At 41.4% G+C, this 12,076-nt stretch overlaps 1 protein-coding gene across 2 annotated transcripts in view; it reads right to left on the reverse strand.

The window, feature by feature from the left end:
- Nucleotides 1-12,076, reverse strand: part of LOC120945367 (extracellular serine/threonine protein kinase FAM20C-like) — a 112,743-nt gene that overhangs the window by 73,861 nt on the left and 26,806 nt on the right. The window contains exons 5-6 of one of the 2 annotated variants that reach the window (XM_040359487.1): nt 7,221-7,336; nt 212-392 (exon numbers count right to left, since the gene is read on the reverse strand). In XM_040359487.1, the coding sequence (XP_040215421.1) occupies nt 212-392; nt 7,221-7,336 (297 nt within the window). The remainder of the gene's footprint in view (nt 1-211; nt 393-7,220; nt 7,337-12,076) is intronic. The other variant, XM_040359488.1, reaches the window with a different exon arrangement.

Raw genomic sequence — 12,076 nt, forward strand, 5'->3', positions numbered from 1 at the left:
TCCCCACCCTATCCAAAACTAAAAAAAATAAGTTTAGCTTTTAAAAACATTTTAGGAATCTTCTTTTGCAGAGGCTATTTTCTGGAAGTTTTTTATTTTAATATAGGTGACAGAGTTGCCTGATATCACTATTAACAATAAACATTCATGCCAAAGCACAAGTGGCACATATGTTGAAGATCTAGTATGTTTTAAAATATCTTATACTCACTCAGCCTTTTTACTTTTATGATAGGACCGTCTCCAAGGGCTGCGCCATGATTTCCTCTTGGCTAGTGTAGTGTCTGGAAGGAAGGCAGCAAGTGAGCCTTCCAGGTGGTCAGGCTTGCCACATAGTGCATGCTCTGTAGAACAGTAGTAGGAGCACTCCCCATAGAAGCAAACATTATTGGCTGGGAAGAAAAGTAATATAGGTCAGTTTCTTTAAGATAGCAATAGGTCATTTATAGACTTGAAGGAAGAATAGGTTATAGGGTGCTCTGGGTAAGGTAGACCTTTTTTTGGAAAAAAGTACATGGTGTGGCCCAGGCAGAGGATGGGGTAGGTAATTGGTATCAGGTACAGCACCTCAGCAGCACTCCAAGAGAGAGAAGCATACTCCAGTGAAAACAAAGCAAAAAGAAGGCACTTCTAAGTGCAGTAAAACACTAGACTTTAGTTGCCCAAACAAGATTGAAAACATTTACAAGATGTTAAAGTTCATCAATAGGTGGAACTATCACTTCCGGGTTATATACATTAGACCCTCCTCCCAACAGCATGACTACCCTTCCTGTATTTCCAAACACAGTGCTCCGATAACATTCTGCAGCTGTTATATCCTGAATACCATCCTGCTGAACCAGGGGTCAAGTCCTGGGGAACAAAGTGTGGGAACTCCCACCCAAGATCCACTCCCTAACAAAAAAAAAAAATGACATGCTCATATGCATAATTACTAAACCACATGTTTTTTTTTTCGATCCACTGTACCTTAGTAATCCTTTTTGTTACTGGTCGCTTCCTGTATATGGATTCATCAGGTAGTGTGCAGGTATTCCGTCACTTCCTCGATGCCGCAATGTCTTCTGGGAGCTTTTGTCATTGTTCCCAGGAGACATTGCAGAGGTCTGTCGCGAGTTATCGTGGGGTTTAGAAAGAAGTTCTAAACAGAACACTACCTGATGAATCCATATACAGGAAGCGGCCAGTAACATAAAGGATTACTAATGTTCGCCTGCCCCTGACAGTGACTCTCGCTGGGCATTGCCGCTTAGTGAAGGATTGGCTCGGGCGGCTCGGCTGCTCTAGTCCTGCAAAGGGAACCGAGTTCCTGCTGTGAAAAAAGTGCAGGAACTCAGTTCCCATGCGTTCCCGCAGGACTTGAGCCCTGTGCTGAACGCTATACATATATTAATGAACCTGTACACTTTGACATCTTGTAAGTGTTGTAAGACCTCAGGGTAGGAGAACTTCACAAGTTATTCTGTCCTACCTATACATTACCATAGGGATTGTATACCTAAAGGTATTACATACTAGGTATAAAAGTGACGTAATTCATGTAATGCTATAACTGGGTGAAGGTGTTTTTTTAGAAGACCACCTCCTTAAATACTTTCTTTTGGGTACTAGTGGTGCTTAAGAAGAACTCAATGCCAATCAGCCTTAGGTTGGAGTGCTGTGAGAGGAGGTTTACTGTGGATTCACCCCTCAGGTTCTGAAGAGCCTGTAACTTGGTATGTAGAGGGACAAAGGGCACCACCAGGGGTGGACTGACAACTCATGGGGCCCCCGGGCAATAGAAGATTATGGGGCCCCTGGGCTTACAGATGGCCACCACACCAGGAGGCAGTGCAGAGGCAGGGCAGCTAAAATCTCAGGATTTTCACATCAAAAGCATGTCGGTTTCGGACATATCGAAGACAGATGTAAAAAAAAAAAAGATTTTTACATACTGTTCCTGGCAAACCTGATGGGGCCCCCTAGTGGCATGGGGGCCTCGGGCAGTGCCCGAGAGTCCCAATGGTCAGTCCGCCCCTGGGCACCACACTGCTGAATAACCAGGCATGGAGAGACTAGCATGTTTGCTAGGCCTGGTGTTACTTGAGGAAAAAAAATACATAAAAATAATCATAAATAAATGTAACCTTCCTAGTACCACGCCTGTAAAAATCATAATAAGGACTAGAGCAGCATGTAAATTTCTTACCAATTTTTACATGTAGTCCCATGGCAAAACAAATGGTAGGAGAAGGAAGCATCATACAAAGATATTTTGTACAGAACAATTCACAGTTTTTTAGTGATCCGAGTCCTAGATTTTTTATTATTGATATAGTTATAAATCTTAGTAGCAGTCATTTCCTGTAGGGAGAGGACATACTAAAAATACATAAATTTAGACATTGTGAAGAGTGCAAGGACGTGGTAGTCATTGTAGATGAGGCAGCTGTTCTGTGCAGTCATATAATCTAGGTGAATGGGGGACAGTAATCATACAATTAGAAGTGGTTACTTGTCATTGCTTGCCATTGTGTGAATCACAGGGAGTCTCATCTGCTATTAAACTTCCAGGTTTTATACGAACATTGGACCAACAAAAGATTATTATGAGTAATGATTTCAAACATAAAAAACACTGAGAAGTCTTCACGTCTGCCCTATACCTGAATACAGTTCTGATCTACATTTCAGTGGAAAAAGCTTGGGCCCATATTTATAAAGTATCCATGGAAACTATCATTCTGGTTGCTTCAAAACAATATTTGATATGGAGAGGCGTAGAGAAAAGAGATGGATAAAAGTGTTTGAACTATACAATGTGGTGCTATGCATTGTCTACAGAAAGGTCACTGTGCTGTGTTGTTACATTGGTAGGCTGACTAAAGTTTCTAAAAACAAAGTAGAAAGCATTTTAATTTAAAGTTACTTTTACTCCATTGCTTTCCAACCAATTTCTTTCTAAAAGTGTGTGTGTGTTGGATTGTCTTTAACCACTTAAGGACCGCCTCCTGCACATACACTTCGGCAGAATGGCACGGCTGGGCACAAGCACGTACCTGTACGTCCTCTTTAAGTGCCCGGCCGTGGGTCGCGGGCGTGCGCCCGCGACCCGTTCCGAAGCTCCGTGACTGCGGGATCCGCGGACCCGCGATCGGTCCCCGGAGCTGAAGAACGGGGAGAGCTGTGTGTAAACACAGCTTCCCCGTTCTTCACAGTGGCAGCTTCATTGATCGTGTGTTCCCTGATATAGGGAAACACGATCAATGACGTTACACGTCCAGCCCCGCCCCCCTACAGTTAGAAAAACATATGTTTAACTCCCAAACTGCAATTGTAATTTTCACAGTAAACAATGCATTTTTATAGCATTTTTTGCTGTGAAAGTGACAATGGTCCCAAAAATGTGTCAAAATTGTGCGATGTGTCCGCCATAATGTCGCAGTCATGAAAAAAATCGCCGCCATTAGTAGTAAAAAAAAAATAATAAAAATGCAATAAAACTATCTCCTATTTTGTAAACGCTATAAATTTTGCGCAAACCAATCGATAAACGCCTATTGCGATATTTTTTTACCAAAAATAGGTAGAAGAATACGTATCGACCTAAACTGAGAATTTTTTTTTTATATACATTTTTGGGGGATATTTATTATAGCAAAAAGTAAAAAATATTGATTTTTTTTCAAAATTGTCTCTCTTTTTTTTGTTAATAGTGCAAAAAATAAAAAACGCAGAGGTAATCAAATACCACCAAAAGAAAGCTCTATTTGTGGGAAAAAAAGGACGCCAATTTTGTTTAGGAGCCACATCGCACGACCGCGCAATTGTCAGTTATGGCGACGCAGTGCCGAATCGAAAAACTGGCCAGGTCCTTTACCTGCATAAAGGTCCGGGTCTTAAGTGGTTAACATGGAATTCTAAGCTACACCTAAATGCTCCCTCCCTCCTCCTAACACCTATTCTGTTTAACCTCTGTAAAAAAGATGTATATATTTACCTATTTTCAGGCTACCCAGGTCACGCAATCTGACTCCCCTGTGCCATAGCAGCCTATGGGTGGCGTATATACATCTTTTTTACACAGGTAAGTCAGCATAGGTGTTATGGGGAGGGGGGGGGTTTGTAATTTTAAGATTAGTTAAGTGCAGCCTGCATTCCACTTTACCTGCATTTCTTTTTCTAGATCTGCATTACCCATCCATCCTCATATGTACCTTTGTTTCTCTTGGTATTGTAACTGTATGTTCGCCATTTATGTTAGTAGGTAATAATGCATGTTGGTGTTTGCAAGTGTTTTGGATGGGATTTGGTATAACTAAAAGGCAAAACTTTTTCTTTCCAATTTGCATAAAAGGGAGAGAGGTCAGGTGTTTTTTTTTGCGGTCAGTGCCCCCATTAGGGAGATTCATCCTTTCTATTTGTCCTGTTTACTATTACCATTAAGCTAACTTACCTGTAATGAAGTAAATCCAACATCATGCAGGCAAATGGATCCTGAAGAAATCTCCACTGTAGTGATGCCCGGTCCTCTTCCTGCTGCTAAACTTCTGGTGCTGTGAGGGTTAATATCTTCAAGTTTTCTGTGAAGCTTCTGTAAAAACTTTCTGGACAAGGACCTGCTCTTTTCTCCCTCCTCTTCCATTGAGAAAGTTCTTTCATTTCTTACACTGCTTGTAACACGATCTGTGAATGGGGAGAGAATCTTGTGACTCATCAAACTCTCCCCCATTCACAGATCATGTTACAAGCAGTGAAAGCAATGAAAACAACTTTTTCAATGTAGGAGGAGGGAGGAGGTGTTGGGAACCTGTTGGGGACTTTTTCACAGCAGCGTCACAGAAGACTAGACCATATTAACTCTGCAAAAGATCACAGACAGGAAGAAGACTGGCATTCCTGCAGTGAGGTTTTCTACAGCATCCAACACAATGTGAGGAATGCTTTATTACAGGTACGTTAGCTCACGAAAGGCATAACAAATGTTTTTAATGTTTAACTTCAGCTTAAAGTGGATGTAAACCTAATTCATGAAATTTGAACTGGACATATATATATATGCAGTGCTTTCTTATCTCTTTTCAAACCACTATGCCGCATGGTTTTCTCCTCCTCTATTCTTCTGTTTTTAGTCTGATAACTTCTGACAAATTCTCTGACACATGAAATAAAAGCAGCCTGAAATTTGTTTTTGGGGAGGGAGCTATAAATAGATTAGCAGGCAGCTTGCCGTGTCACAGAACACCCCTGAGTGTCTTTGGCTATGTGGAGAGGGGGTGTGTGCCTTCCCTCCAATCAGCTGTCTTGGCTGTATGCCCAGGCTTCACTGCAGTGTTAAACAGGAAGAGAAAATCTCCTAACACAATCTGAACTTTGTAAACAGTATATAAAGTTGAAGACAGCAGATATACATGTAAAATTTATGTAGGGAGATTTGTTTAATCTCTGTGTATCAACTGAGGCTGTTCACTTCACTGGGTAAATGTGAGAGTTTACATCTACTTCAAATATATATATTCCTTATTGTCAAATTTTCATGATGATATTTTATATTTACATTTTTAAATGATTGTTAAATAAATCATTGATGATGTATTTGGTTCATACTAATAAAAACATTTTTGTTTCATACTATAAAAAAATCACTTCTGTGCCTCTGAACCTATACCCATGGCGTAGCATACATGGTCCTATATACAGTGATACCTCGGTTCACAAACGCTTCTGTTCATGAATGACTCGGTTCGCGAACAGAAGTTCACAAAAAACTGCTTTGGTATGCAAATTTTGCTTTGGTTCACGAACATGATCCGCGACCATCTCCCCTGCTCTGACAGGTGGTCGCGACTTCCTGTGCGATCATGGTCACAGAGAGACACTGAAAGTGTACTGTTAAGACACTTGCAGTATTGAGAAGCTTTTTGGTGTGCTTTTTAGCACATACTGTAGAGTACTGTACTGTATTTCCCTGTGCAGAAAGCGCAGAGCGGTAATGAAGGTGACAAGAATGTTCAGAGTGGTAATGCAGGTGACAAGAATGTGCAGAGCGGTAATGCAGGTGGCAAGAATGTTCCTCCACAGCCGAAGTCATCTCAAGCAAGGTTAGTGTTCTCTTTTTACATACTGTACTGTACTTTGTTTCATATTTTTGTGGTTTAAAAACCCCAAAAAAGTTCAGAATGGAATAACCTGATTTACATTGAACACTATGGGAAAATTGGCCTTGGTTCGTTCGAGGTATCACGGTACTTCAACTCTAATTATAAAACATGTTATTGTTATCGAGGCTTGGCACACCCTGGTCTTACACTAAATACAATTCTATTATTTCTTATCTTTTTCTGTCTGTACTATGAACAAGAAAACATCAAAGCAAGCCAGCAACTGCAACATTAATTTTATTTATTTTCGTCGAAAATTTAATGTTAACCACTAGCCGACCAGCCGCCGCAGTTTTACGGCGGCAGGTCGGCTGGGCTGCGCGAAACGACGTAATATTACGTCATCTCGCATTTCAGCCATTAGGGGCGCGTGCGTGCCCCCTGCTCAGCCCTGGTGCTGACACGCGTGCGCGGCGTGCGCGGCGTGCGCGATCACCGCCGGGCACCCGCGATCGCTCGTTACAGAGCGAGAACTGGGAGCTGTGTGTAAACACACAGATCCCGGTCCTGTCAGGGGGAGAAATGACGGATCGCATATTCATACAATGTATGAACAGCGATCTGTCATTTCCCCTAGTCAGTCCCACCCCCCTTCAGTTAGAACACTTCTAGGGAACATAATTAACCCCTTCCTCGCCCCCTAGTGTTAACCCCTTTCCTGCCAGTGGCATTTTTACAGTAATCAATGCATTTTTATAGCACTGATCGCTATAAAAATGCCAATGGTCCCCAAAAGTGTCCGATGTGTCCACCATAAGGTCGCAGTACCGATAAAAATCGCTGATCGCTGCCATTACTAGTAAAAAAAAATATTAATAAAAATCCCATACAACTATCCCCTATTTGGTTTAAAAACCGCAGAGGTGATCAAATACCACCAAAAGAAAGCTCTATTTGTGGGAAAAAAAGGACACCAATTTTGTTTGGGAGCCACGTCGCACGACCGCGCAATTGTCAGTTAAAGCTACGCAGTGCCGAATCGCAAAAAGTGGCCTGGTCATTGACCAGAAAATTGTTCGGGGCTGAAGTGGTTAAGACTGTCTGTTTATGAATTATTCCAATAGGAGATTTTCTTACCTGGGGAGATGTAGAATGTTTTGAATAACTTTTTATCTGTAGTGATATCTCTGACTTCTTTAACAATATTCAGTAGACGTCCAACCACAGGAGGGATTCTTCGAAAATCCAGGATTCTTCACAGCGAGAGGAAAGAATAAAAATCAAATACTTAATATATAAAGCTGGTTTAAAAAAATTGTGAACAGTTTAAAAAACTTTAGGTTTTTGCATGATGGCTTAGGAAGGCTTTATTTGATCATCCTATACATCTTACATTGTCAGATCTTTTTCAAGTGATAAAGGTAACCAACTAAAAAAGTGTGTGAACCCTTTTATTTAGTAATTAATAGTAGCATATTTATTGGCCATATGACAAACTAGGAGTGTAAAAAGAGCACACAGAGACTAAGCACATGTAGTACCCTCCTATTTAGGTGCAAGGCTGTCAGGTAATTTTTTTTCTTCTTTTGTGCTCCTCTGTAATCAGTGGAGCAGTTGGTGATTGTGTTGAGCTGATCAGGATCCAAAGTATAAACTGAAATATCAGTGCTACTACCCATAAAACACATAGATAGCAGAGGTCCCGGGTGCTCGATCCACAGTTGCTGGCTGAGTAAAGTAGTGTAGGAAAAATTATCCACACTCTGGTTGTTGATCTTTGTTTTTATTGACAAACCACAGTGAACAAACGCAGATAAAAACATTTGACGCATTTCAGCCTATAAGGCCTTAGTCATAACCTGATCAGGATCCCACAGGCTGCACATATGACTGCTTCACGCTGCTTTCTAGTATATAGGTATATATTTATTTATGTTTTGTTGCTGCCTTTGGTTATTTTTAAAGACATTTTTAAAAATGAATTCCCTAACACCTCTGAGTGCAACCTGCATTGTTAAATACCTACCACCCTCTCTGTTCCAGTGATCTTTACTGTGCAGTCCTTCACAGCACTACACTGCCTTTCAAGCTAAAAATGTCCCTGCTGGTTCCACTTGCACATGCATGCCATGGCCCTATTCATTCCTACGGGTAAGCCAAGTTTGGCTGTATATCTGGTGTATAGCAATGAATATGGCAATGGTGCATGTGCACATTAAAAAGAGGAGCAGGATATTGTAATGCCTTTCTTTGTACTGCTAAAACTTAATAAAAAAAAAAAAACGAGGAGCAGGCACGGAAGTTTTCACTGGAAAGCCTGTGTAATGCTGGTCAGGGTCACACAGTAAACATCACAGTGATGGGGAGGAAAGAATGTATTGTATTTAACACAGCAGGTTGCACTCAGAGGGGTTAGGAAGTTAAAAGATACATTTACAAAAAGTGAACTTGTCCTTTAAATCTTGCTCCAACTATGACTCATTCTAAAGCTTATAGTAAATATTAAAACTCACACTTGGACTGATTGGAACACCTGACTTATTGCCTAAAATATCTTCACTGGTGTACTTCTGTAAAGTAACTCCTATGGCACTTTACACATGACCAGCTCGACGCTGAAGGTCCAAAATGGTGCTGTCCAAAAGCTGCTGTTCTACTTTAGACAAAGACTTGTAATATACTGGCTTTTATCTACTTTTATAAAAAGAAGAAATACCCTATTGAGAGAGAAGTATAGTAAGAAGCACAAAGTCTAGTACAGTAAAACCTTGGTTTGAGAGTAACTTGGTTTGAGAGCGTTTTGCAAGATGAGCAAAATGTTTTAATAAATTTTGCCTTGATTTACAAGCGATGTCTTGATATAAGAGTAGCGTCATGTCACAGCTGTGTATAAAAGAGAAGCCTCTAAGTGCAGCAATATGGTTACATTTAATGGAGGTGCAACATTTAGCAACTTATTGCTACACTTAGAGGCGCCTCTCTTCTCTTTTATACCCTGTAAAAAAATGCTTTGATATACAAGTGCTTTGGATTACATGCATGTTTCTAAAATGAATTATGCTCGCAATCCAAGGTTTTACTGTATAAAATCTTCCGTTTAAAAGGCTGAAAATGTGTAGTAGAGTAGTGGCTACTTCCTTAGTCATCATTAGCATTACACTTTGAAATAGACGTCATGTGTGCACTGCTTCCTTTTTTGTAAACATAAATAGGGATCTTTCAGTTGCAAAGAGGTGGGGTGAGAGCTGTGCCTCAAGTGGCACTACATGCTCCCATCTGAACACCAATGCGGGGAGGGTCATTGCTTTAACAACTGAACACCAATACTGGGGGTTTACTACCACATGCATTGAACACCAATGATGGTGGCTTACCCATGTATCATTGTACCCATTTAAAGCACAATTGAGCTACTTTTTCTTAAATCTGAACACATTAAGAAATCAGTTCAATGTCTCCCATACTCTAGTTTTTAGTAATGTCATTATTACTGTGACAGACCCAACTGGGACAGGGGCTTTTGGAGTGGACTGCAGGCTGACTATGGGCCCTGGCTTTTGAGGGGGCTGTATTTTTTAAGAGGTATGTGCCTGGGGGATCCTTGGAGTGGTTTTGCTTTGGATTCAGGTCAAGGTCTCCCAAAAACACACAGGGCCAGATTCTGAAAGGACTTACGACGGTGCAGCGCCATGTATGCCGTCATAAGTCCGAATCCGACCCGTCGTATCTATGCGCCTGATTCTTAGAATCAGTTACGCATAGATATCCATTAGATCCGACAGGCGTAGGTCTCTTACGCCGTCGGATCTTAACTGCATTTTTTTTTTACCGCTAGGTGGCGCTTCCGTCGAATTCCGCGTCGAGTATACAAATTAGCTAGATTTGCGAATTCCCGAACGTACGTGCGGCCGACGCAGTAAAGTTACGACGTTTACGTTAGGCTTTTCCTGGCGTATAGTTGCCCCTGCTATATGAGGCATAAGTGCGGCGTAACAATGTTAAGTATGGCCGTCGTTCCCGCATCGAAATTTGAAAAAATTACGTTGTTTGCGTAAGTCGTCCGTGAATGGGGCTGGACGTCATTTATGTTCACGTCGAAACCAATGACGTCCTTGCAGTGTACTTAGGAGCAATGCACACTGGGAAATTCCACGGACGGCACATGCGCCGTTCCGCAAAAAGGTCAATCACGTCAGGTCACAGTAGTTTTACATAAAACACGCCCCCCTGATCCAAATTTGAATTAGGCGGGCTTACGCCGACCAATTTACGCTACGCCGCCGCAACTTACAGAGCAAGTGCTTTGAGAATACAGCACTTGTCCGTGTAATGTAAATCAGATACGTTACGCCCGCACAATTTTACGCGGCTGTACGTGAATCCGGCCCACAGTCTCTGGGAACCTAGGATCTGGATAAAGATTTGGGGGCTTTTGTGCCCAAATCAGCAATGACTGCTTCACCCCCTCCTAGACTGTGAGACTCAGAGCAGATGTTAATATAATCAGCTCAAAACAACCTGATGCTGGAGTCTCCTGCTATAGTGTTTACTAAGGTGTCTTTCTGCCATGGTATAATTTGCCCATTGAGAAGAGAAGGGATCACCGCTCCAGGTGGGTCACTATGTAGAGATGGACTGACTCAGGATACCGTGGGTGCTGGCAATGCTCTGACCATGCATAAGATACAAAGAAAGAGGATGGATAGCCGCACTCCAATGACCAAACGGTTGTCTTTTATTCCAAAAAACACAGCAAGTACATCACTTCACAAGGTGCAACAAAGGAACAGGTAGATAGCCGATGCGTTTCGCACTGAGCTAGTGCTTAATCATGGCTTGGTCATTGGAGTGCGGCTATCCATCCTCTTTCTTCGTATAATTTGCCCATTGTGTGCCTCCTAGTTGTAAATTCCCATTGTTTATTTAGTCAGCTATTGTTTCTGTCTGTCTGCTAATCCTTTAGCGATCTTCTTAATGGGGAACTGGTGCCAAACTGTTTGGGTGGGCACTGAGTCACCTAGGCTTGTCTAGGTGACTAGATTGCGTACTCTTTAATTAGATTACTGTTTATGTCAGCTGTTTCTTAGCTATGTTAATTATCTTGCTGTTTGCATAACGTGATCAAGCTCTTATTTGATTTTCTGTGGTATATATATTCTGTGTGAGTTTAACATAAAGTGAGTTCCAGTTTGCACCCAAGTTAGTGTTGTTTAGTTCTTGGGTGCAATATTCAGAGATAATACCTGGTTCCTGGTTCCAGACTGGAGGAAGCTGTATACTGACAGAAGTATCCAAGCTGAGTGCCAGGTGGTCTGCCACAATTACTATATATTCTTAGAATATTCTATGATTGGCTTATAATGTGATCTAGATATAGCTGCTGCTAGCTGGCCAAAGTTTCTTATTGTTGCCTATAATTGTTTCACTCACATGATTATGTGGAGGAAGGTGGAGATAGTGTTAAATGCTCAGATTCCTTGGAGCTGTGTCCTCCCGTCAGCTGGGTGATAGAACACTCAGCCCACTCAGCCCAGTACCCAATTGTGTCTCATTTGCTGCTCTGCTGGGTGGAGTGATCTTTTTCTTAACATAAGGACTATAGTACCAGTAGAGAGCCAGAAGTTACCAATTGATACATAGGTTCTGAATTAATAAGTTAGTTTACTACATTAAGGTAGGCTCACACAATGTGTTAGCTTTCTGTCTATATTTCTGTGTTATTCCTTTAGGTCAGGGGTAGGGAACCTTTGAGTGGCAGAGATCTACCTGAACAACATGAAAGAGATTTAATATCACTGGGGTATGGCATCCTTTTTTTCTTTTTTTAAATAAAATAACTAGCATGGCCTAACTAAATAGTAAGGAAAGCTTAAAAAATAAAATAAAATAAATGTCACTGTAAAAATATAAACTTTCACTGCCTTAAGAGTGGGCAGTGTCAGTCAGTAGAGCAGTGAACCATGTCAGTAGGGTAGTGGACAGTGTTACTAGGG

This window comes from Rana temporaria, chromosome 7 (assembly GCF_905171775.1).
Source record: "Rana temporaria chromosome 7, aRanTem1.1, whole genome shotgun sequence".
NCBI classification, from domain to species: Eukaryota; Metazoa; Chordata; class Amphibia; order Anura; family Ranidae; genus Rana; species Rana temporaria.